Source organism: Panthera onca, chromosome E1 (genome assembly GCF_046562875.1).
Source record: "Panthera onca isolate mPanOnc1 chromosome E1, mPanOnc1 haplotype 2, whole genome shotgun sequence".
NCBI classification, from domain to species: domain Eukaryota; kingdom Metazoa; phylum Chordata; class Mammalia; order Carnivora; family Felidae; genus Panthera; species Panthera onca.
Genome location: NC_138352.1, coordinates 57,478,414 through 57,504,569, shown reverse-complemented (window position 1 = coordinate 57,504,569; position 26,156 = coordinate 57,478,414). Strand labels below are relative to the sequence as shown.

The following is a 26,156-nucleotide window of genomic DNA, read 5'->3' as shown; positions in this document are numbered from 1 at the left end:
CGGCCGCCCAGCGCCCAGCTGGGCCGCGGCGCACCTGTGTCCTCCAGAGTTCCAGCCGAGCTCTAGAAAGAGGGAGGCAGTCACCCTTCCCTGGTCCCACAGAGGGATTAGGGTGAAGCCAGGGAGGCAGGGTCGTGCAAGGGCAAAGGCAGATCCTGTCTTTATTTAAAATTTTGGTATTTTATTCATCGTGGGGTTTTGCGTTAATTTTTGTGTGTTTTACAATATTATGTTAAAATACTGTTATGTCGCTTACTGAGTTTCTTGGCACCTTATGAAAAATTGCATCTGAAATGCCTCACTCGCCTCACCCTAGTCGGGGCCTGGTCCTAGCTAGCGTCACGTCAGCCCTAACGCCTACAAGGACTGCAGAAATGGAACAAGGATGGCAATAGCCAAGGGACAGATGGATAACGTAGTGAAATCCTAGCTTATCCCCTGAGGTAGCTGTTCAGCCACCACCACCTCTGGGAAGCCACTGAAAGCTCGGTTGGATTTTTGAGAGCTTCCCGTGTACCAAGTGCTGTTGCTAAGCACCCCTAGAAGCCTCACACCAACCCGGGAGACAGATACCCATTCTACAGAGGAGGAAACAAGCTTGCGGGAGCCTGATTTACCTGACCATGCCGCCCGGAAGTGGTGCAGGTGCAGGCGAGCTGCCACTCCTACTTGGGGCTGCTCCCTGCACTTGGGCAGGAACTTTCTCCAGCTGGGTTTCTAGAACACAGTGCCCCTGTCAGTGCCAGCATTCACTTCTTTCTGCCTTCCAGGCTTCAGGGTTTACAAGTAGGGCTTCCTCACTGTGACGGCTGAGGCTGTCCCATCATTATTTCTTCCATAAAGCCTCCCACAGTGCCCTGAACACAGTAGGCACTCAGCAAGATGAACAGATGGCCGGTGCCTGGGCAGACATACCTCTATTCCCGTCTTTAAGTTAGCCTGGTTCCTTGGAGCTTACCTGTTTCTTCACCCTCCTGAAACCCTTTCTTCTTAGCACCTCTCTCATTTCTTCCATGCGGTCCTTGGACAGGGCTTGGGGGAGAGGACCACCTGTCCCACCTTGAACACGCTCTGGGTCAGCCCTTGCTTGGGGTCTGTTTTGTCACCTGGTCAGGGTCAGGTCAGAGTTTCGCTTGGAATACGGTACCTTGAGCTGGGTTGAGCTGGGTTATTCGTTCTCTAAGGCTCTTGTGGGAGAGGAGGGAGGCTAAATGACAGACTCGGGGTTTGTAAGAATGAAAGGTATCTATTTAAAGGGAAAACAGTAACAGAATTAGGCAGAAGTGACCTGCGGAGCCTAGGCCCCATGTTCTCCCGTTAAAGACAAATCTCAGCTCGAAAGTCCAGTTTAAGATCCCCACAGCCCCTGGGAACACAAGCCCCCTGATTCTAATGCCAGCTGCTGACTGCTTCATTCATCTGCTTTTTTGTCTTTTTCCATTTCTTCAGCATCTTCTGCTGTGGTCATTTCTGCTGTTCCTCCCAGTTCCCTTTGCTCTACTTCTGACTCTTTTCTGCTGGCTTCTGAAACTTTCCTCTCCAGTCCCTCCGACTCCTTTCCACTTAAGTCCCCTGAGAGTTTCTGGTCCAGCTCTGAAGGCCTCCTGTAAATTTCTCTCGATTCCCTTCTGCTCACATTTCCCGCTCTTTCTGCGCCTGCTTCTCTGGATGCTTTCTTGGCAACGTCTCTTGAATCTTGCCCCGTGGCTCCCAGCCCTGTTCTCTGAAAGGAACGGGCTCCCCCTACTTCTCTCTGCCCGTTTTCTTCTTGTCCAGTTGCTGTGATCCTCAGAATCTCCTGAGACAACTTGTCTTCTGTCTCTTTCTCGTTCTCAATTGGCTCTCGTTCCCAATGCTTCATCACCTTCTCAGGCTCGTTTCTTTCTCTTCTCATTGTTTCCTTCTCCCTTACCATCATGATCTTATTTTCCAATGCAATGGCCTCTTCTGAAAAACAGGAAATAGGAGGGAAGAAAAGTAAAAGTTTGTTCATCTCTGGGCCTGGGTGAACCTCAACCTATAGGGGCCTGTGCTTCTGAGAGATAGCACGCCTTTCCAAAAGCAGAGAAAGGGGATCATTGTTTCCTGAGCGCCAGCCCTGTTCCAGACATCGTGTGAGCTACAGAGGTGATACCATTCGGTTGTCATGGAATTGCATAGTGTCAGTGATTCAAGTTTGCAAAGGACCCGAGACTGATGACAGAAATCACAGCCAGTGGTCACACTGCAGATAAATAAATGGCAGGACCAGAATTTGAACCCAGGACGGTCTGCCCTCGGAGCACATTCTCTTTCCCTACTAAAAATAACATAGGAACTGGAAAATCACAGAGGGGTTCTTTTCTCCAGCACCCTTATTCTGCATTTCTCTTTGTCCCTGGGAAACACATTCATCATTTATTGGGAGGTTCCCTATCAAAATATGAGCAGACTGTTAGCAGGAAGTTCAGCTGGAGAGCTATGTTTACGACCAAAGTGATCCTTGCCCCGTTTTTATGAGCTACAGAGAAAAGTCACAATCCCCTCCTGAGTTCCTCCATATTCTCTTTCTGGAAGCCCCTGGTCTCTAAGATGCCTACAAGTACGCCACCCCCCCCCTCCGCCCCACCCCCACCCCAATACCCAAAGTTCACAGCAGGGAAAAGGCCTTCATTTGGTGGTGAAGACATGTGCAATGCTGCCGCCTGCTGTTCCCGGAGGGAAGTGCCAAGCAGTACCCGGCCGCTGGCCCCAGGGCCTTCCCAATGGGTTTTCAGGATACCTTCCCCGGCACGTGGCCGTGGCCCGCCAAGGGGATGGGAAGCTGCAAGGTGCATCTCCCCTTTCCCTGCTGTATCTCTTCACATCGATTGCCCCTGCGGCTTCTGAGAGCAGCTCTAAGGGCCTGTGGGAGCAGGGGCAGATTCCCTCCCTGGGGAGATCCAGCCACCATATGGCAGGCTCTGGATAATAAAGGGCTGTGATCTGGCTGCTTGGGTGCCCAGAAACCTCACACCCAGCTTCCTGCTGCTGCTACTGGAGGACTTCAGCCTTGGTGTCTGGAGGGGGCTCTGTCCTCCTGGGGACACGGAGCGCAGACCTGGCTACGTGTCACTGCGATGGAGCTGCAATGATACACCACCACAGAGGGGGAGGCAGAAAGTGGGTAGAAGTATGGGTTCTGGGCCAGGCTGCCTGAGACTGAAAGCCACGGTGGGACTTGAACCCTTCTGCCTCTGTGTCCTCATCCATAAAAGCAGTAATACTTATTTCATAGTGTTCTCGAAGGGATCAGGAGAGTCAGCTCACATCAAGCCCTTAGAGGACGGCCTGGCACACAGGAAGCACTGAATGCAGAACAGCCTCTTTCATCACCCCACCCCCCTGGGGCCCATCCCTGCTGACTACCGTGGGGCCTGGGGTTCCAGCCACCTCCTCTTCCCTCAATCCTTCCTAGAGCTGGGGGATGGGCGAGGGGGGGGGTTTCAAGGGGGGGTTTTCGAGGCTTCCCTGGAGGCCGGACTCCTGCGTGCCCTCACCTGGTCCCTGCCTTAACATGCCAGCCAGGAGAGCAGTGTGATGCAGCAGGGGACAGTGTGGCTCCAAGTCAGACTGCTGTGTGACCCAGGCAGGTTACCCAACCTCACTCAGCCTCCACTGCCTCCCCAAAATAACCAGTAGCTACTCCTAAGGTGTGAGGACTGAGCCAGATCCTTCCTGTCTGATGCTTAACCCTGTGCGGGAATGCAGGAAGAGCCCCCAAAGTGTAAGTGTGCTTACAGCGTAAGCTGCTGTCATTCTGCCGCTGTGTGTTCGCCCCTGCTATTTCCCACCAGAAGTGCCCTCCCCCTTCCTCCTCATGCCTAGAAAGCCCTTGGGCATCTTTTGGAGCCTAAAGCAGATGATTCTTCCTCTTTGGAACCTTCCCGCTCTCCCCAGAGACAGCCGGAGTTCTCTGCTGGTGCCCACAGAAGAGCGATGCCTCCCGGTCAGTAGTGCTTGCTCCGCAGGAGCCCATTTGCTGACAACTCAAATCGCCTGACTTCGCCCCCGGGCTGTGGGCTCCTCTGGGGCAGGGGCTGAGCCTCTGTCTCCCCCAAATCCCACACCTTCCCAGTGCATGGCAAGTGTTTAACAAATATCTGATGAATCAACTGGAGAAATACAGGGCTGGACTCTCGGGGAACACGGTGTGGGCTCTGACCCCCCCCCCCCACCCAGATGGGCTGGACCGCCCGCCTCTCCTGCCTCAGGGAAGGCCTGGGGTTTGCAGAGGGAGGGGGGGCACCGCAGCCAGAATGCTCAGTGGGCCGTGCCAACCTGGCACTGGAGGAGCTGCTGGAAAGTGCGGCGGAGGACTGACAGAAAAGAAGGCAGAAGAGAATCCTGAAGCTACCTCCTGGCACTCACCTTTCTCCCTCTTTTCTTTCAGTGTCTCCCTGTAGTTCGTTTTCTTCAGCTCTTCAATGATACCCTTGTTGGCATCATCCAAGGCCTGTGGGTGGAGAGGAGCCGGTGAACTCTTTTTTTTTTTTAATGTTTATTTATTCTTGAGACAGAGACAGAGTGTGAGCAGGGGAGGGGCAGAGAGAGAGGGAGACACAGAATCTGAAACAGGCTCCAGGCTCTGAGCTGTCAGCATAGAGCCCGACGCGGGGCTCGAACCCACGAACTGTGAGATCATGACCTGAGCTGAAGTCAGACGCTTAACCAACTGAGCCACCCAGGTGCCCCCCCGGTGAACTCTCTTAACCCCTGTTGGCACCAGCAGCTCCCTTTCTCCACCCAGGCCCCCTCCCCAGCAGGCAAGGCTCTGCACCAGCCTTGCCACCCTCCCTTGTCCCCTGGCTCCTCTGTAGACTCCTGCCCTGGGGCTAATTTAGACTTCCGGACTTGGAATTACCCACACTAAGTGGCAGGGGATACTTACTGCGGGGAACAGGGGATACAGGGGATACAACTGCGGGGAACTCGGACTTCACCTCCCTTGGGCTGAGCTGTGTATTTGGGAGCTGTCTCTGCTCATTCTGACCTCCTTACCAAAAGCTTCTTTTGGCTTCAGCCAGTGTAGAGTGGAAAGCCTCTAAGCACTCAGCAAGGCAGTGAGCCATGGAGAGGCCTCAGAAACACACCGGGGGTGGGGCTGGGGTGCTGGCCTGTCTTCAGAGGGGCTTCCGGGGCATCTGCAGCTCCCCCAGGGGCCTGGGCCTCAGCCTGTGTGCGTGTTGTTGCGGGCAGAGCAGCAGTAAGCACGTGGGAACCATCCGCAGAAAGACCACGGGCCTGGATGCTCCTGTTCAGCGTTGGTCTGCCCACTAGTACACATTCCTGCCCAGGGCTGCCAGTCCAGGAAGGTGAGGCGGCAGGGACCTGGTCTCCTGAGGTGTCACCTAGGGCCGAGACTTCCCCGTGCCTCTCATTTTCAAAACACTACCCTGCCTTCAAGGCGACCCCAGACCCTCCAAGATGGGAAAGCCCAGCCCTGCCTCCCGCCCTGGGCTCTCTCACTCCAGATCCCCTGGTCCCTGCAGCACTGGTCAAGAATAGGGATTTTTGTCTTAACCTTCCCACTGACAGCAAGCTTCCCGAGGGCCAGGACCATAGCTGTCACCTTTGGGCTGGGCAGCTCAGAGCCAGCTAGTGGTCCGCAAATATTTACTGGACTGAACTGTCAAGCTCCATCTGCAGGGCAATCGCACAGAAGGACATCAAGTGGGAGAAATCATGAGTGTGACTGGAGAGCTCTTCCTCTGGAGGGCAAGGTGCACATTTGGGGAGTTGACCCCCCAACAGAGGAAGAAGACAGCGGTATGATGGGCCTGAGCTGCCCTGGGACAGGTGAAGGGAGGGCACAGACTGCCTCATGGTGGACTCTCTTGGGAGCAATCTCCCCCTGACAGGAAAGGGGTAGTCCCACCAGGGTCCTCACAAACCACGAGCTCACGTCCTAAAAAACCGAGTATATCAGGTCTCTCCTCTGCCATTCCCAGCCCTTCGAGTCAAAGCTCGTCCACTGACCGTCTAGGGTCCTCTGGCCCTACTCCTACCACAGTGAGCCACCCCGTGTACCCAGTCCCAGGACCTCTTCTCTGCCTCCCACAGACTCCTCAGTGCCCATGGCCTCCTGTGCCTTCAGAGCCCTCACCCCTTCTCAGCCCAGCCAAACCCTGCTGTCCTGGTCCTTCGAAGCCCAGAATGAGGCCTGCCTCCAACTGCAGCATCCTTGGCTGTCACTTCCCAGGGTCCCTGCTCCCTTTCGCGAGTGCCTGAACCTTCAGTCTGGTCCCTAAGGCCACCCATGCCCTTCGTGGTACCCCTAGTTACCATGCCTGGCCTCTCCTGACCACGGGGGCAAGCTCCCCAAGGACAAAGCCCTGCTTTTTGTTGTTGTTGTTGTTAAGTAAGCTCCATGCCCAGCATGGAGCCCAACTTGGGGCTTGAACTCACACCCTGAGATCAAGACCTGAGCTGAGATAGGAGTGCCTGGGTGGCTCAGTTAGTTGAGCGTCTGACTTCAGGTCATGATCTCGCGGCTTGTGAATTTGAGCCCTGCATCGAGGCTCTGTGCCGACAGCTCAGAGCCTGGAGCCTGCTTCAGATTCTGTGTCTCTGCTTCTCCCTGCCCCAACCCCAGTCACACTCTGTCTTTCTCTCTCTCTCTCTAGAGAATAAACATACATACATACATACATACATACATACATACATAAAAAACCTGAGCTCAGATCGAGAGTCAGACGTTCAACCAACTGGGCCACCTAGGTGCCCCGGGACAGGGGCCCTGCTTAATTCACACCAGCAGATGCTTACTGGGGTCCAGACAGGTGCTTGCTGGTCGTAGCTCTGGAGTTTCAACACGGGGCAGCTTAGGCGGGCAGTGGGAGGTGGGGAGGCCAGGGGATTCATGCCAAACTGCCTGTGTTGCCGGTGCGCAGACCCTACTAAGGGTGTGTATTTGCCTGGAGTGGTTCTGGGAGCAGTGGCCAGCCTGATGCACCTGCAGGCTTCCCTGGATTCCCCTCTGGTCTCTGTGTCCTGAAGCTTGCAGTCTAGGCCGGCACTATCCAACAGAAATTTCCACCACCGTGAGAATCCTCTAGATCTGCGCTATGTGGAACCTGCAAGCCACACGTGGCTACTGAGCATTTGAAATGTGGCTCGTGTGACTGAGAAACTGAATTTTACATTTTAGTTACTCTTAATGCGTTTTAATCTAAATAGCATGTGGCAGGCGGCCGCCTTAATGAGAGTGAGCAGTGCGGGTCTAGGCGTGGGAGGCTGTCACACTGTATTTCTTGTTGTCTCCTGGAGGAGGCAGCATTTTACAAACTGTTAAGTCCCAAAATCAACTGAGAAGATTTCAACCAGCATTAAAGAAAAAATGAAAACTGTAAGAGAATATGATAGGAAATATCAACATACATAGTAATGGGAAATAGGTTTTGTAAAACGTTCGTTTCTGTTATTTACTTCAATTAAAAAAAGTTTTTTTTAATGTTTATTTTTGAGAGAGAGAGCAGAGCAGGGAAGGGACAGAGAGGGAGAGAGAGAGAGAGAGACAGAGAGACAGAATCTGAAGCAGGCTCCAGGCTCTGAGCTGTCAGCACAGAGCCCAACGCAGGGCTCAAATTCACGAGCTGTGAGATCATGTCCTGAGCCGAAGTCGGACGCTTAACCGACTGAGCCACCCAGGTGCCCCTCTATTGTTTATTTCAAATAGAAATAGGGGCGCTAAGCGTCTGCCTTCGGTTCAGGTCACAATCTCACGGTTCGTGAGTTCGAGCCCCGCATCAGGCTCTCAGCTGTCAGCGTGGAGCCTGCTTGAGATCCTCTGTCTCCCTCTCTCTCTGCCCCTGCCCCACTCATACTCTCTCTTAAAAATAAATAAACTTTAAAAAAAAGAAAGAAAGAAGAGTATCGGGGTTGCTGAATAAACTGACGTCAGTAGCAAGCATTCGAAAGCCACTATCCCTCCTAGAATGTGGCCTGCAGTTGGTGGGTAATAAATACCTGTGGACTGGCTAACTGAGGGGCTGAGGGGCTTAGGGGCTGAGACCCACCCACCCCTTCCCACAGCCAGGGCCCAGGGGGGTGGGCAGCTCACGCTGATGATGGCTTGCTGCGCCTCATTGTTATGAACCAGCTTCGCTCTCTCCAGGGCCTTCTCAAAGTTGCTCACAGCCGACTCGAAGTCTCTCAGCTTGACTGGAAAGCAGGGAGGAGGCACGGCACAGGTAGATTGTGACACTGTGTGTTGCACAGTGCAGCTGCCTGGCTGCTTCCGGGGTCAGTGAGAAGCCCCAGGCCTCAGGCAGCATCACTGGCCAGCACCACCCTTTCCATCACCTTCCTGGGCCATCTCACCACTAAGGACCAGAACCTAGGAGCCTGAGTCTTGGACAGCAGGCCATTCAGAGAGGTCAGAGAGGAAACTCCAGGGCAGTGGGACAACCCCATCTTCTCCCAACTTAAGATTGTTCCAGAAGTGGAAATCCATATTTTAAAAATGTTCATTAAAATTGTGCAAAAACGCTGCGAAGGCCACGGAAATATCAAAAGGCTGGATGCGACCCACGGGCCAGCAGCTGGAGTCCAGCCCCTGCACCTGCGCTATCTGAACCCAGAGAGGAAGTGGCGCTGTCTGAGCTCACTCACCCAGCTCGTTAGTGCTGGAGCTGGAACCCAGTCCCTGACTGACTGGCCAACTCCCCAAGGTTCTGAGCCTGGAATGCCCAAAGCCCAAGCTCTGCCGGCAGGGCTGCACGGCCTCTAGAACTCGGTGGCTCCCAGGTGGCTGCATCTGATTTTTTCCATCCCAGAGTGGGGAAGCTGAGAGGGGCCCAGCGGCCCTCGGGGGCAAGTGAGTCAAGAGTCGAGAGTCGAGAGTCGACTCAGGGCAATGTCAGCTCTGATGGGTACACTGCATTTCCCCTTGAGCTTATACCATGACCTCCTAAGAAAAGGAAAGAGTTCTAGGAAAAGCTCCAGTCATCACACCTTCCCCCAGTTTAAAGCTTCCACTGGAAGTTTCTACCTATATTTTTAGGGAAGAATCTGATTTGTAAATGAGGCCCATGAGGCCCTGTGGATCTGCCCCTCATCACCCCCACCCCCGGCCCCCAGGGGCTCCAGCTGGAACTGGTCTCCCCCAGCTTCTTAAATCAGCCGAACTCCTAAATGCTTCTAAATGCTGTCCTTTTGGCTGGAAAGCTCTGTCCTCAGCTCTTGGAGCAGCTGGTGCCTTCTCATCCTTCAGGTTTCTGCTTAAAAGTGACTTCCTTGGACATGAAGGCAGGAAACGGTTACCAGTGGTCATCCCTACTGTATGCCCAACTTGGTGCCTAGAAGGTGCCAAGGAAGTATTTGCAGTACGAGTGAGTGAATGATGATGCCCTTGATTATAGCACCCGCTGCATTTCCCTCCTTACTGGGGATCAGCTGCTCACCTGGGGCAGGCACTGAGCTCTGGTCGCGGCTTCATTGCGTCCTAACCCGTGACCTGCAGCCATTTCTTTTTCAACTTTGTGTTATGAAATATTTCAAATATACACGAAGTAGATGGAGTAGTTTGATGAGCCCCCACTACTCACCCAGCTTCAACAACGATCAAGCTACCACCGATCTTGTTTCATCTATTCCTCCTCACCCCTGCCCCTTGCTGGCTTGCTTTTTACGACTTCATTGAGATGTGACTATCATATTATAAAGCGCACCATTTGTAAGTACACAGTTCAGTGATTCTTGGCAACTTTATGGAGGCGTGGGATGATCCCCATGACCCACTTTCAGAATACTTCCGTTACTCTGTAAAGGTCCCTCAGCAACCTGCTGAACCACTCAGTGCCTCGTTTACCCCTACCCCTCCCACCCACTGTCTGCAAAATGAGGAAGATAACACCTTCATCATTGGCTCACATGGTGAGTAAGTGCTAGAATGCATGTGCACAGAGCACCAGGGCTGGGGGAAGTGGCGCTCTTCTGACGATGGCACAGTGCTATGCTGGTCTGTGGCCGAGCTCTTCAACGGCAGGGCCAGCTTCCGGGGTGCCCCGAGCTCTATCTGAGCCTAGCTTAAAGAAGGCACTTACCACACGCTGGGCAAAACGGAGGGGTTTATCGTCCACCCTCCGAGTCAGAATTAACCTGGCCAGACTAAGGGGCACCTGGGTGGCTTAGTCAGTTGCGCATCTGATTTCGGCTCAGGTCATGATCTCACGGTATGTGAATTTAAGCCCCGTGTCGGGTTCTGTGCTGACAGCTCAGAGCCTGGAGCCTGCTTCAGATTCTGTGTCTCCCTCTCTCTGCCCCTTCCCCACTCGTGCTCTGTCTCTGTCTCTCAAAGATAAATAAACATTTAAAAAAATTTTTTTTAAACAAATAAACATTAAAAAAAATTAACCTGGCCAGGGATACATTGACGGTAAAGCTTCTGGCCATGGCATGGCAGTGGGCCCTGAGGGCTGGGAAAGGTAGGGCAGTCCTCTCTGTGCCCATACCTTGTGCCTGTGCCACCAGAACGCTGGCGTTCAGCTGCCACTCGATGTCCCCTTCTTCCTCAGCACACTGCTGGGACTTCTCCCCGTAATGCTGGGCCTGCCAGGCCTGATCCAGCTCCAAGTAGCAGCGGCCGATCTCATGGAATAGCCAGGTCTTCTCCAGCGTGGTTTTTGCCAGAGGGATCTTCTCCTCCCACCTGGGAACACGAAGAACCAGGGTCGGCTCTTTCCACCCAAACCCTTTACTCGGCCACAGGAGGCCAGGGCTCCTTCCCGGGGCAGAACAGAACTTGTGCTCCAACTACCAGCTCTTTCAGACCCGGGGATGGAGCCATAAGCGTTAAGATATTTTCAAACTAACAAAGCTATTTTGGTACATTTACGGAATCGAATCTGATACAATTGGAGATAATGTTTACAAACTTGGGTTTCAAATAACATAGGGGCACCCAGGTGGCTCAGTGGGTTAATTGTCCAACTTCGGCTCAGGTCATAATCTCAAGGCCCCACGTCGGGCTCTGTGCTGACAGCTCAGAGCCTGGAGCCTGCTTGGGATTCTGTGTCTTCCTCTTCTCTGCCCCTCCCCAGCTCATGCTCTCTCTCTCTCTCTCTCTCTCTCAAAAATGAATAACCATTTTTTAAAAATCTTAAGGGGTGCCTGGGTGGCTCAGTCACTTGGGCATCTGACTTCAGTTCAGGTCATGATCTCACAGTTCATGAGTTCGAGCCCCACATGGGGCTCTGTGCTGACAGCTTGGAGCCTGGAGCCTGCTTCAGATTCTTTCTCCATCTCTGCACCTCCCCTGCTGGCTGTCTCTGTCTCTGTCTCTCTCTTTCTCAAATATAAAACATAAAAAAAATTTTTTTTATCTTTAAAAATAACATAAAAATAACATTGAAGAATCTCATTAAGTATACAGAAGACAAAATCAATACCGAGAAAAGATTAGAGTAAAAAAAACTTGAGACCTCAATAAAGTAAGCAAGATTAGAGTTAATCATTGTCTCCAGGGGGGTGAGATTGAGTAGTTTTTCTGCTACTTTTCCATATTTTCCAAATTAATATTTTAACAATAAGCACAGATTTACTAGAAAACATTTTCTTTCTTTCCTTTTTTTTTTAAAGTAGGCTTCACACCCGGTGTAGAACCCCAATGCAGGGTGTGAACTCATGACCGTGAGATCATGACCTGAGCTGAGACCAAGAGTCTGATATTTAACGCACTGAGCCACCCAAGAGCTCCTAAAACATTTTCTTATAAAAAGATGCACATGGATGGGTGAACTCTCAAACTCCTCCATCTTTTGGCACATAGACACCAGGGGCCATTCAGGAAACCAAGTTGCCTGGAGCACAGGGTCCTGGTGAACGAGTCTATTTCGATCCAGCACTGAGCACCGGAAGGACAGCTGCTCTCAGGGCTAAGCGAATGGGCCCATGGAACCTCTCCATGCAGTCTGGTCGCCAGGCGGGCCAGGCTCTCTCCGGAGTTTCCCCGGGGCTGAGCTGCCCCATTGGAGCAGATTGTTGGCCCAGGGTTGCACATCAACACTTCAGTGATTGGGTCACCTGGAGAACTCAGCCTCCCTTCCCAGCGAGTCCACGTTGACTTCCCAGAGTCACAGAAGAGCCTCAGAAGAGATCCTCAAGGTCAGGCAGTTCCTGAACTTGCCCAAGGTGAGAACCATCTGGAGGGCTTTGTTAAAACCAGGTTCTTGGGCTCTAACCCAGACCGGTAGAATCAGAATTTCCAGTGCAGAGACAGGTATTCATATACCTGTACTGCAGGGGATTCTTGTCACTGGGAAATTTTGAGAAGATTCCAAATTATTCCAGCCAATTAACAAATGAGCCTCAGAGCTTACAAAACGGCTTGCCCCTGGTCACCTAGCAGAGCCTGGAGCCAAACTTGGGTCTTCTGATGCCTCATTGCCTGGCATGCTGGCCCCCGGCTGGGAGTCTGGTGGGAAGTGGGGAATCCTGGCCCGAGGGTGGGGCAAGGACAGCCCTGAGCACTCACGTGTCGATGGCTTGCTGGAATTTCCCAACTCTGGCAAAAACCCTGCCGATGTTGTCAAGGGCTCTTGACTTAGCATCAGGAAGGTCACTGTGGGGAAGAAGCAGAATAAGTTGTTCACTAGAAGTTGGCCATTCTTCGAGCTGTAGGAATTGAAAAGAAGCAAAGACAGGGCCTCTGGCCTCCAGGACTCGGGTAGGGTGGGTTGGAGGGATGATATCCAGGAGGAGAGGCTGTGGCACACAGGCCCTCTCGTGCCCTGTGGCCACGAATGAACACCTTTGGAATCTTTCCAGAGAATAATCACTCAAGAGCTTACCACATGTCCTTTGATGCAGCAATTTCCCTTCTAGGAATTTACCTGGAGAAGGGCATTCTTTAAAGCACTCTTTATAATGGTAAACATCAGAAATAATCTAAACCAGTGCCCTAGTGCTGGCAATTTTTGTGTATAAAAAAAAAAAAGTCCCTCACATATTAAGTTAAAAAGCCAGATTATAGGGGCACCCGGGTGGCTCAGTCGGTTAAGTATCTGACTCTTGATTTCGGCTCAGGTCATGAATCTCACAGTTTGTGAGTTCGAGCCCAGAATCAGGCTCCATGCTGCCAGCATGGAGCCTGCTTGGGATTCTCTCTCTTCTCTCTCTCTCTCTCTCTCTTTCTCTCTGCTCCTCCCCTGCTTGCTCTGTCTCGCTCTCAAACTAAATAAATAAACCTAAAAAAAAAGTCAGATTATAGGAGCATATACTAGGTCTATTGCCCTGTTTGTGCCAAAAATAAACATGCAGGCCTGAGGCACGATGCTGTGCCCCTGGCCTGACGATGGAGGAAGGAGCCATGGATGAGTTATGCTCAATGCACGGAGTACAAGTGTAGAAGGTGGAAAAGGCTGGAAACAGATTCTCCCTAGAGCCTATAGAGGGAGCACAGCCCTGCCAACACATTGGTTCTGGCCCAGTGACAATGGCTTAGGACTCTACCCTTCAGATCTGTAAGAGAATGAGCGTGTGTTATTTTCACTCACCAAAAAAGAAGTGAATGAATAAAAAGTGGGCATTTTTTAAAAGATTTCCTCTCTCTTTTTTTTTAATAAGGTTTATTTATTTACTTTGAGAGAGAGAGAGAGAGAAACAAAGAGCACAAGCATGCGTGGGAGGGACAGAGACAGGGAGAGGGAGAGAATCCCAAGCAGGCTCCACACTGTCAGCACAGAGCCCGATGTGGGGGTCAAACTCATGAACTGTGAGATCAGGACCTGAGCTGAAATCCAGAGCCGGATACTTAACCGACTGAGTCACCCAGGCACCCCTAAAGATTTTATTTTCAAGCAATCTCTACACCCAACGTGGGACTTGAACTCAACCCAAAGATCAAGAGTTGCATGCTCCATGGACTGAGCCACCCAGGTGCCCATTTTTTGGCACCTAAAATGAGCACCTGGGTGGCTCAGTTGGTTAAGCGTTCGGCTCAGGTCATGATCTCATGGTTCGTGGGTTCGAGCCCCACATCGGGCTCTGTGCTGACAGCTCAGAGCCTGGAGCTTGCTTTGGATTTTGTGTCTCCTTCTCTCTCTGCCCATCCTTTATTCTCTCTCTCTCTCTCTCTCTCTCTCAAAAATAAATAAACATTAAAAAAATTTTTTTTAATGGGCATTTTTAAAAGAAGTTGAGAGGTGGGCGCCTGGGTGGCTCAGTCGGTTAAGGGTCCGACTTCGGCTCAGGTCGTGATCTCTCGGTGCATGAGTTTGAGCCCCACGTCGGGCTCTGTGCCGACAGCTCAGAACCTGGAGCCTGCTTCTGATTCTGCGTCTCCCTCTCTCTGACCCTCCCCCCATTCATGCTCTGTCTCTCTCTGTCTCAAAAATAAATAAACGTTAAAAAAAATTATTTTTTAAATAAAAAAAAAGAAGTTGAGAGGATGTAAGTCTAACTATTAACAGTGATTACCCAGGGGAAATGAGAGTATGAGGAAAACTATTTATTTATCCATATTGTTTAAATTGTGTACAGTATTCCTGTAACAACAAAAAAGAGAGTAAGATATTTCCATAAAGAAAAACACAATTGTTCCCCTTACATTGGTTCTTTACCATCACCACCATAAGAACACTCTGATCTGTCAAAAACTTCCTCCCCAACAAAGAAAATAAGAAAACCCTCCTCCAATGCTCCCGTCACCCCCAGCATCTCCTCCCACTCTTTCCCTCGTCCTCACCCAAGGCCCTGCCATCCAGCGGGCTCCTGTGTCCCCCATGAAACTTGGCACCTTGGACTCATTCTCCCCAGTGTGAACAGAGCCTGCCTTTCAAACATGCACATCTCATCAGGCCATTGCTCTCCCCGCAGAAACATGCACACAAAAGCACCGAGTTGCACTGTATTGCTGTGCATGATGACAAAAATGGAACATCCTGCATGTCTGCCCACAGGGACACAGTGCAAGAAAGTACGTTGTGTGCTGAAATTCCTTTCTCTGGAGCCATTTAAAGGACGAGACCCTTTCCAAGGCACATGCTTTTTAAAAACCATAAAAACGAGTTGCTTTTGTTTTGAGAATCCTAGGTATGTGCTTATGTACAGAAATACACAGGTAAATATATCGCAAAGGGGCCAGAAGGCCACATGTCTAGATGACCCCAGGGAAGTGAGGGGGGTGTGGTCCTGGGAGTGGGGGAGGAGGGGGGGACTTCCAAGTTCTGCTCTCCGTGCCACAGAGCTCTAGACCAAGTACCACACTCCCACTAGTACTTGTGTAAAAACAGACTCGGCCCTCAGTCCTCTTCAGCATGGGATCTAGACTGCCACTCCCCATAGGTCCTGCCCCATCCCCCACAGCTTCCACCCCTGCTGCTTCTCTCTCTCCACCTAGGGTGCCCTCCTCCCTCTCCGCTGGTCCACTTGGCTGACCTGTCCTCTCCGAGGCCCCCTCAGCTCCCGCCAGTGCTCCCACCTGCCTCTCCTTGGACCTTCACCCACATTGTGCACCTGCTGCTCTGATGGCACCCCCGATGGCAGCCTCCCCCTTCTAGAGAGGGTGCTCTGCTATGGTGTGATGAATGAATGAATGAATGAATGCTAACTTATTCATAATACCGTGTAACAAGAAATAATAGCAATGATAAAGCATGCAATCTAGAGTGTCTGAAGGGAGAAATGAGGGCTGGCAGGCTCTGGAGGTGGGAGGCACATGTGGGGCATTGCTGATTACAACGAGGGAGGACCTGAACTCACAAACAAGACTGGAGGCCCCTTCATGGGTGTTAAAAAGGGCCTAACATTATCAGAAGAACACCTCTATTTGTTTAGCCACTTGGCGTGCATTTATCACATGCCCACTAAGTGGCAGCTGCTGGAAAGGGAAAGGGATATATGATAGTCCCTTCCAAAGTCCAAGGGGAGCCAAGATCCACATGGAGTGTGGAGAGGGAACATTAAAGGGGGATTTCTATATCACCCAGGGGGCACACATTTAAAATTTGAAGGGGGTGGTGGTGCCTGTGCCTGAGTGGCTCAGTTGGTTAAGCAGTGGACTCCTGATTTCAGCTCAGGTCACGATCTCGCGCTTCAGGATCAAGCCCCACATTGGGCTCCACAGTGACAGTGCATGAAGCCTGCCTCTGATTCTCTCTCTCCCTCCCTCACTCATGCTCGCTGTCTCTCAAAACAAATAAACTTGAAAAAATTGTCTTAAATAAACAAAATTTTGTTTTGGGAAGGAGGGAGCTGATAAAGAAAGTGCTGGCTAGAGAGAAGGAAGTCCTCTTTAGGGGCTGCAGGAACAGAGCCACAAGGTGCTGGCTGAGGCCCAAGATGCCCAGGGGCCTGGAGAGAACTAGGTCAATTGGGGCCAGGACAAGTCAGGTCAGGAAGGGCAGACCAAGCTGAGCAGAACTGGGAGCTGGAACTTCATCCCGACCCACGACTGGACTTGTTTTGCACAGAAGGGCCAGGTGGGCTCCAGGAAACCCAGGATGGAGGAATCAGTCTAGAAATGAGGAGGGTCTGGACTGAGCTGTGGGAGGGAAATGGAAAAATACCGAGGAGACAGGAAGAAGGAGGCCCAGACAAGACGTAGGCTGGCTGGGCATGAGCACGGAAGGGAGGGAGGAATCTGAGAAGCTGCCTGGGCTCCTTCTTGGGGACTGAGTGGCCAAGAGAGCCATCCCTGCAGACAGAGAACCCTGGAGCAAGAGGTTGGGGAGGAAGATAAGGGGTTCCACTTTGGACATGTTAAATTTGGGATTCCTGTGGGACACCCAAGTGAAAATGCCTGGGATTCGGATGGCTATGTGGGCCTGGGGCTCGGGAGGGAGGGGTGGTGAGAAGCAAAGGTAATAAGTAAGTCCTCAGGGCCTGGGAGACAGCTGGATTCACGGCACTGTCAACACATATCTCATTTCATCCTCATAGTCCCTGAGTCGGTATTATTATGCCTTCATCAGAGATGAGCAAACCGAGGAGATGAGCAACTTAATCAAATCCACACAGCCTCGGAGTGCCAGAGCCGGGAATCAAACCTGGGAATCAAACCCGGCCCTGTCTCCAAAGCTGCTGGGTTGTTTTCTACTTCCAGAACAGCCGCTATGGGATACTTCTGCTCAGCACGCAAAGGCCAGTGAGAGATGAACTGGGAACGAATAGCACATGGGGCTCCGGTGAGTGAGGAGAGGGTGGGAGGCAGGAGCCTTCAAGGAGTATGGTTTGACCCAGGGGCGCCGGGGTGGCTCAGTCGGTTGAGCATCCAACTACGGTTCAGGTCATGGTCTCATGGTTTGTGGGCCCCGCGTCGGGCTCTGTTCTGACAGCTCAGAGCCTGGAGCCTGCGTCAGATTCTGGGTCTCCCTCTTTCTCTGCCCCTCCCCCACTTGCACTCTCTCTCTCTCTCTTTCTCTCTCTCTCTCTCTTTCAAAAATAAATAAACATTAAAAGATTTTTGAAGAAGAAGAAGAAGAAGAAGAAGAAGAAGAAGAAGAAGAAGAAGAAAAAGAAGAAGAAGAAATAGGGTTTGACCCAAATGGAGGAGTGACAGGGAGCGCTATGCAGAAGTGGGTTCACAAGAGGCCTTGGGTGCCAAGTGAAGGCAGGTGGTTTGAACCTGCAGACAGCAAGGGGCCAAGGCCAGTGTGTCAACAGGGTTAGAAGGGTTGGGGGATGAAATGCAGGTCGCTGGAGGTGAGGTGTGGAAGCAGCTGGAGGCAGAGACAGCCGAGCCCCTGACCTGTGACCGGAAATGGATAACGGGAGGTGGGAGAGAGTCTCAGACTGTGGGCAAATGGGAACCGAGCAGGGGAACGTCATGGAGGGCTCTACAGGTTAGATTCAGGATGACTGGAAACTGATGGCACCTTGAGAGGGACCCTCAAGTCTTGGGAAGAGCTGATAGCTGGTATTCGTACTATTATGGATACCTGGCATTGTCCTGAGATCTTTACATGGACTTCTGCATGGTTTCTTCCTTCCCCCCTATCAGGAAGGGGCTACTGTTATGCCCATTGACAGAGGACACCCGGCTGGGACAGGGGAAGTCCCTTGCCTAAGGCCCCACAGCTGCGGTTTTGGCTGCGAGGTACAATTCCAAAGCCCAGGTGAGGTGGACTCTAGAGCCCCGTGCTCTTGGTCAGCACCATAGTTTCCAAGACCCTGCTCGATCTGACCCCTGCCATTTGGCCTGGCTTCCTCTTGGTCACTCTTCCCCTGGCAATACTCTGTGCTCTCCAGCATCAAGCTTCCATTGGCCTCCTTCAGGGTCCTCCCACAGACCAAGTGTGCTCCCCAGGGCCCAGTCCTATCCTCCTGGAATATACTCCTCATAGCACTGGGTCCTGTACTTCTCCTTTGTGACACGTCCCACAATTACCATTTATTAGCTATGTCATTTTTTTGTTTTACATCTGTAGGGAGATGACCCTTATTTTGGGTCACTGCTGTGTTCTTAATGCTAGCAACATGTGGCAAGTCTGGGGTTCATATATGCTTGTTGAGATGATTTAAGAACAGAAATACCCTTGGGGCACCTGGGTGGCTCAGTCGGTTAAGCCACCCACTCTTGATTTCGGCTCAGGTCATGATCTTGCAGTTCGTGAGATAGAGCCCCGAGTCTGGCTCTGCACTGACAGTGTGGGGCCTGCTTGGGATTCCCTCTCTCTCTCTCTCTCTCTCTCTCTCTCGCTCTCTCAAAATAAATAAATAAAAACTTAAAAAAATAAAGAATAGAAATACCCCTCAGAGCCAAACCTCTGGGAGCTTTCTGGCATCTGGGGCCACTTCCTTCCTCTTTGTGGCGAAAAAGCTGACAGTCTAGGTCCGCCTCTTAGCCTCGGTCCTAGGAGCTCACCCTCCAGCAGTCCTGGCAAAAGGCCAGGCACAGCCCCTGCCCCCCTCGTCTTCAGGCCCACGGGCCTCAGCCGCTCAGCTTTTCCTGGACACTCACTGTTCCTTGGCGATCTCCAGGTCCTTCCGGTGGCTCTGCAGGGCTGCGACCATCTGCCCCAGCTCAATCTGGGCGTTCCCTATGCAGCTGTACAAGTTTCCAAGCAGCTCATCCTTGTTGGGCACCTCCTCTTTGTTCCATTCCAGCACCTTCTTCAGCACCTTCTCAGCCTTCTGAAGGCTCCCTTCAGCATTGCCGCTGCTCAGCACTAGGAAGGGGAACAGGGGACATGGAGGCGGGAGCAGCCTCCTCAGGCTGAGGGGAGAACCCACCTCCCCACAGGGGATACCATCCACAGGCCAGCAAAACCAGGGTCTCAGCCCACAGTGCTGCATTCCACCGCCCGGCAAAGGCCTCACCCTTCCAAGAACACTACCCACACATGTCAATGTCCTCGAGGCTTTTGAGGATGTAGCGGGCTGTCTGTGAGGGCTGCCGTTTGCGGTCTCGCAGCCATTTCTCTTGCATCAGCTTCCGGTCCCGCTCCCTGGCATAGATGGGCTTCTGCTGTCTCCAGAAGTTACTGCGGGTGTCCAGGTAGTTGATGCCTGTCATGATGAGGTCCTCCACGGTCAGGCCGTGCTTGATGGTGCCTTTGATCAGGTCTGGGGAGAAGGGTGTGAGGAGAAATCAACTAGAACAGGCATGTAAGGGAGCTACCTCCTCTTGGCTGGGGATCCTTGCTGCGGGGGCCCCTGTGGGGCTCTCTGTTTTGAGTTGGAGAAAGCAAGGGCACATAGGTGACAGAGTAGCTCTATGTGGACCCAGGTGAGGCCAGAGCCCCCTTTCCAGGCACTCCCAGGGTGCCGAATTCAGTGCACAGGCCTCTTATGGCAAGATAGAAGGAGCTAGCAGAAGGCGCAGCTGGCGGATAGCTTTCTGAAAGGACCCCAACCCGCAGGGCTCCCTTATTTCAGGTTGTGTCCTCTGAGAAGACTAAGTATGAATGCACAACCTGGTCCAGGTTACCAGTGCCAAGTGATTCCCCAGGTGCCAGTGGGTCAGTGCAAGCTGGGAGCCGGGGTGGGGGAGTGGGGGCGTGCCCAGGCTCTGCCCGCCTGCCTGATCCGAGGTTAGAGCTGGTAGCAAAACTGCAGGGCTTCTTGGGGATAACTTTCAGGCTACCCCTTCCTCCACAGAAGATCCTCTGGAGGGAAGGAAGTTTTCAGGCCTCTTTCAGAGATGGGCCAGCAGCGAAGCTGCTCGAGACACAGACCTGCAGGGCGTTCTGCAGATGCCCTCAGGAAGTCAGTTCTGGAGAAAAGGCATTTGACTCAAGGATGAATCCTGCTTAGGCTTATCAGCTAACGGCAAGACTCCCACCCTCCCATTTCATTTCAAGGCTCTGCCCTATTTTCTGCCACCGCCAGCACAGTATGGTGGAAAGAGCGCTGGACCTGAGGTTAGGAGGCCAGCCTCTGGTGCCAACTTTGCCATGAACTTGCTTGTCACCTTGGACAAGTTACTCCATTCAGGGTCTCTCTTTCCTTATCTATAAAAGGGGGGATTAGACCAGATGAGGTTTCAGAACACTCGAGTACTAGTATTGGGGGATTCCCCCCAGCAAGTCCCAGCTAGATTCCTTTGCCCGTTGTACAAATTGAAGGCTCAGAGGATGCCCCTCCAAGGACCCACATCTCTGGTGTTCCCTCGCAGGGCACCATAATGCCAAGAGCACTGGTTCTGCAATTGGACGTCTTAAGATTCAAGTCCACTGTTTACCTATGTGCCACCTTAGGTGAGTTACTTAACCTTTCTGCACCTGAGTTTCCTCATCTGTAAATGAGAACGCTAGGAAAACCTGTCCATAGGAGCATATCGGCTCATGTTACACGACAGGCTCTGTCTCCCGCTCGTGCATTAAGCACCCGTCCCAGATTTCTTCTGCCCCAAGTTCCCTGTCGCAAACAAAGTGTCTGAAACCTTCATCCAAAAGGAGCTTCTCCAGATACTCCTTGTCCACGTAGAGCTCGCCCAGGAGCTGGCGGACAATCTTCTCACTCTTCAACGAGCCCTTCCGCTTGGACTCTATCTTGGGGTGGTGTACGAGGTGTCTCATGGGATGAGGCTTCTGCTGGGCTTTCATACTCTGGGAAGATGGAGTGACACCCGACAGAGCCTCAACAGGGATCACAGAGTACCCAGTCATGGCCCCAGAGTCCATGATCCCAGACATCTCCTCCAGGGCCCTCTCTGTGCACCCAGAACCACGGAGTGTGTCTAGTCTGGGAACAAGACCGCTCTGGGGCCGGGGCAGAATCCCATGGCCGCCCGTGATGGGCAGGAGCTGACCGTCCCCAGGTAAGAAGGCCACCGAGACCTGTGCTGCTCAGGTCCATGTGGGCTTCTCCTTGGGCAGGCTGTGGTGTCAGAACCAAGGCCCTCACCTCAGCCTGCTTGCTCAAGAAGGAGACGTCCCCTTTGTTCTTCAGCTTAATTGAAGAAGGACCTGCAAGGAGAGAAGTCTGGCTCAGGTCTGCCAGGCCCTCAGGCATGATCTATCCCCTACTTTTAGGTAGAAATGGCTGCCTTTGGCAGGGGGTGGTGGAGGTTGTGGCAAAGCTGGCTCTGAGTGAGCCCAGCAGGTTAGTGGTACCCGGGTGCTTGGAAGGAATTACAGCCTCCTAAGAGCTGGGCACCCCCCTCTAGCCCAAGGCCAAGGCCGCCAAATTTCCAAAGGAAGGCAGTCCTTAAGCACTGGAGGAGCTCTCTATCCCCAGGCATTTCCACACTCTGCCGCCCACCCAAGGAGGCAAACTCGTGCTCTCCTCCTGCCACCAACCTGCCACCAACCTGACAGGTAAGTCCAGTCCTTGGTGCAGATGTGGTAAGAGAGGAGGCCAGGTCCTAGGGCAGGCTATGCTCAGAACCCCAACCTACCCTATGAAACCAGGCCAAAGACAGGCCTAATGTGAACAGCCTTCTCATCTGGCTTGGAGGAGAACCAGAAGTTGCAGAGCTGAGCACAGTGGCTCAGGAGCTGGTCCTCTGGGTAGACAGTTCCTAATCTCCAACAAAATCAGCAGCAGCTAAATCCAAGCATGCTCCCTGCAGGCCTGGTGGTGGCTGCTCACTCGTATCTCCAAGCCTAAGGATTCCAAGAGCCTCCCTGGATAAGGGCACAGGTCCAATGGTCACTCACTTCCCACTGAGTTGTTGATGGCTTCCTGGGCTTTCTGAATTCCAACTTTGAATTCTCGGTCAGGCCGCAGCTTGTAGCCTCGATGATAGAACACCAGCGCAAACTCAAAGTCCCCCATGGTGTACAAGGTCTCAGCCTTTTGTAAAATCCCCTGAAATGAGAGAAGTCAAACTGAGGTGGACAGACAAGGCTTTATGGGACTTAGGCGTGGTGGAACAGGGAGGGTCCTGGGTTGAGGATCCAGGTTGGGATGCAGGGGCAGGTAGCTAGATAAGTGACCTAAGGCGAGAAAACGGCACCAAACCCTAGGCAATCTGGTTAGCCTAAGTCCTCCCACCCATACGTAAAGTCACCTTACAGAAAGTCGGGTCACCCTGGAGCGAAGCCTCAGCATCCTGCAGGGATTTCTCCAACTCTCCCATCTTCAGGAAGCATTTGGACCGGGCAACCAGGCAGTTCTTATCTCCATTCTGAAGGTGAAGAGCCTAAGAAACGAACCACCCAGGTCGACAGGCACCAGGCAGCACGAGGTAGAAGCGGGACCGGAAAGGGCCTCCCAAACCCTCCTGCCAGGGCTTCGAGGGGATTCCTCAGGCCAGCAAACATGTCTCTGGATCTGATCAGACCAGAAGCAGCATAACACTGATCTTCGCTCCGCCAACTTGACTGTCTGCACGTAGCTCCTCTCGGACAAGGTCAAATCACTAGCTGTTGTGGAAGCGACTGGCTGAGAGAGATGCAGATACCACTCTGTGGATATATGGAATTTCCCCCAAAACATCTCGGATTCCTCCGGTCCACTCAGGTGACAGAAGCTTAGGAATTTTTTGCACCTACTGAGTTCACCTACAAACCTCAAAAGGATGCACTACACTCAAAATACATTTGTGAGGCTAAGCACTCTGAAGGCTAATGAAATGAGTTTTAGGACACCTGCCACTTGAGGCATCCATTCCCCAACTCTCTCTTCTTTACTCCCTTATTGAGAAGGAATCACTATTTCAGGAGATCAGGATGAAAATGCCAGCAAAACTGAAACTGTGATTTGGGGAGTAAGGCGAGAATGGAACACTTCCCCCCATGTCCTCTCTTCTGTCTGAAATCATCATAGGTGCTTTGACGTACTGTCCTTCCTGAGGCATCAGACTGTACTCACACCTTTCTAAGACCTACTTTTTACAGGAAGCAACTACTGGCTTTTCCCGAAGAAGGCTACTTCTCAACCAAAGCTATTTTCCCTCAGGGTGTTCTTTTCACTCTGCCTGAGCTTCTCTAGGATGGAATGCGATCCTGAAAGAGGAGACTGGGTGGAGGCAGGGATCCTGAACTCAACCCTTCACCCATCTGGCCTACCAGTTCTGGTTTTAGGGTGTGGTTGGTGAGCCAAAGGGACAAAAGACTTTGGGTAGCAGTGGAGAAGCTTGACTTTAGGGGGAGTCTTGGGACTGGTTAGAGGGCTATCCTGCCACTCCCTTTGGAATAAGAAGGATTGGTTGTAAAAGAAATTGTGGTAAGAACATCTAACAGCTTACTTGTGAGGGAGTATGTATGGTGGTTAGTATCTAGTCCTGGAATCTGACTGCCTGGGTTTGAATCCTTTCTCTTGCCAGTTCAATGAATCTCGGACATGTAATCCACTTCTACATCAGTTTCCTCGTCCATAAAATGGATTCATAACAGAACCTCCCTCATAGGGTCATACTGTGCTTAGCACCGTAGGACGGGGTGGATCGAGTCATACTAAGGTTATGTATAATGCTAGTGATATACTGACCATCTGTGAGCAACTGTGTGCCAGAGATTGCACCACTCGTACATGCAGCCTCCAAGGGTAATAAAGGCTGCTCTGTGGAAAGAGGCCAGTGAGTCACAAAACATTCAGCAAAAAGTAGAAGTCCCTGTTAATGCAGAGAATGGTTATTAACAGCAGAAGGCAAGTGAGAATTGGTAGAAAATGGCCAAGCGGTGCCAGTAGTGCGTCAATTAGGCACAAATGAATCATAGAAACAATAGGGTCCTCCAGCACCACGGGAACCTCAGTGTCACCGGGAATTAGAAGGGGTGATGGGTAATTGGTACGTTCAGAGCGCGACTCACGTTGCTGAAGCTCTGGGCAGCTTTAGAGAACTCCCCGCACAGATACAACCGCTCGCCTTCCGCCATGTAAGAGGGAAAGGTGCTTCGCAAGGTGTCAGCTTCTGGGTCCGACATGGTGACCGCATGCGGTGACGCTGAAGCAGAAAAAGGGAGGAAAAGAAGCCGGAGAACCTGTGTGTGGCGTGTAGAAGCCCCGTCTCCTAGCAACCGGGAAGCGTAGAGGTGCTTCCGGCCCCTCCCCTCGCTCCTTAGGGGCGGGAGTCCCCGGGACAACCGCTTCCAGCGTGCGCATGCGCCGGCCCAGCAGCGCACTGGGTGAGGGCGTGACCAGCGCGTGGCTGGTGACTGCAAGGTGGCTGCAAGGCGGCTGCGCTAGGCCGTGTTTACTGTTGCCTGCTCCGTCGGTTTTCTCCCAAGTTGCATCGTGTCCAGAATTTCCAGCCAGCAAAGTGGGAAGAGGATTGGAGGCAGAATTCCAAGTAGGGATAAGGCATACGTGGCAAGGATGTGTGCACCATGTACGGCCACATTCAGGATGTGAGGATTTGCAAAAGACAGCGGAAGATACTGTTGGGTTGAACCTTACTTTAACCCATTTATTGAGCACCTGCTAGGGGCAGGGTCTGATCGAGGCCTTTCCTGACTTTCCCCATTCCCTCACTCTCTCTGTCAACAAGGTAGACTAGATTATTTCAGATTACAACAAACAACCTGCCTTTGCGACATTACTTTTTTTTTTTTAAGTTGATTTTGAGAGAGAGAGAGAGAGAGAGAGAGAATCCCAGGTAGGCTCTGCACTGTCAGAGCAGAGCACTGTGACGCTGGGATCCATTTCACAATCATGAGATCATGACCTGAGCTAAAACCACGCGTCCCGGGCTTAACCGACTGAGCCATCAGGCACCCCTGCGACGTTACTTTTTAAACGTCAACTTCCAGCGGCCCCTGAGGCTCAGTCGGCTGAGTGTCTGACTCTTGATTTCAACTCAGGTCATGATCTCGCTGTTCTTGGGTTCCTGTGTCCAGCTCCATGCTGGCAGTGTGGAGCCTGCTTGGGATTCTCTCTCTCTCCTCTCTCTCTCTCTTTCTCCCCCCAACTTGCACTGTCTTGGTCTCTCTCAAAAATAAATAAATAAACTTTTTAAAAAAGTATATATAAAAAAAAACAAAACATCAACTTCCAAAGCCAATGAGATTGTGACCTCCATTAAGGCAGGGGCCTTGTCATAACCTTGTATTTCCAAAAGTCAACTGTCTGGCACATAGTAGGAGCTAAATAAATCATTGTTAAAATTTAAATAGTAAAAAGATGGTCTTAACCACACACATGTACACACAAATGGATACATGGAAAACTGAGGAAATCTGAGTAAGATCACTGAATCCTATCAGCGTCTATTTTATGTTGTGTTATTGACTGTGCTCAAGTTTTTCAAGGTGTTACCATTGGGGGAAAATGGGTAGAGGGGTACCTGGAATCTTTTTATTATTTCTTACAACTGCCTATGAATCTACAATTATCTCAAAATAAGTATAATCAAGAATGTCTTTAATATCAAGATAAAAAATAGGGGCGCCTGGGTGGCGCAGTCGGTTAAGCGTCCGACTTCAGCCAGGTCACGATCTCGCGGTCCGTGAGTTCGAGCCCCGCGTCAGGCTCTGGGCTGATGGCTCGGAGCCTGGAGCCTGTTTCCGATTCTGTGTCTCCCTCTCTCTCTGCCCCTCCCCCGTTCATGCTCTGTCTCTCTCTGTCCCAAAAATAAAATAAAAAAAAAAAAAACGTTGAAAAAAAAAAAATAATATGTTTCCGGGGTACCTGGGTGGCTCAGTAGGTTAAGCATCAGACTCTTGATTTCAGCCCAGGTCATGATCTCATGGTCCATGGAATTGAGCCCCACATCTGGCTTGGAATTCTCTCCCTCTCTATTTACCCATCCTCTACTGGCACACACACACACTCTCTCAAAATAAATAAAACAAACTTAAAATATTAAA

General features: G+C 51.7%; 1 protein-coding gene across 2 annotated transcripts; it reads right to left on the bottom strand.

Moving 5' to 3' along the window:
- Positions 1 to 777: 777 nt before the first annotated feature.
- On the bottom strand, positions 778 to 24,428 carry ODAD4 (outer dynein arm docking complex subunit 4). Of its 2 annotated transcripts, XM_060646075.3 has the most exons (12): positions 24,162 to 24,428; positions 22,418 to 22,549; positions 22,065 to 22,215; positions 21,310 to 21,371; positions 20,846 to 21,011; positions 19,303 to 19,527; positions 18,923 to 19,130; positions 12,497 to 12,583; positions 10,476 to 10,672; positions 8,084 to 8,184; positions 4,390 to 4,474; positions 778 to 1,947 (listed from the first exon to the last, which is right to left on the bottom strand). In XM_060646075.3, exons 1-12 carry the CDS (start codon positions 24,273 to 24,275, stop codon positions 1,412 to 1,414), a joined length of 2,064 nt encoding a protein of 687 aa, XP_060502058.1. In that variant the 5' UTR covers positions 24,276 to 24,428; the 3' UTR covers positions 778 to 1,411. The 2 variants fall into 2 exon arrangements, with proteins under 2 accessions (XP_060502058.1, XP_078293276.1); XM_078437150.1 differs by lacking the exons at positions 778 to 1,947; positions 8,084 to 8,184 and having other exon boundaries at positions 24,162 to 24,367.
- Between the last annotated feature and the right edge of the window lie 1,728 nt (positions 24,429 to 26,156).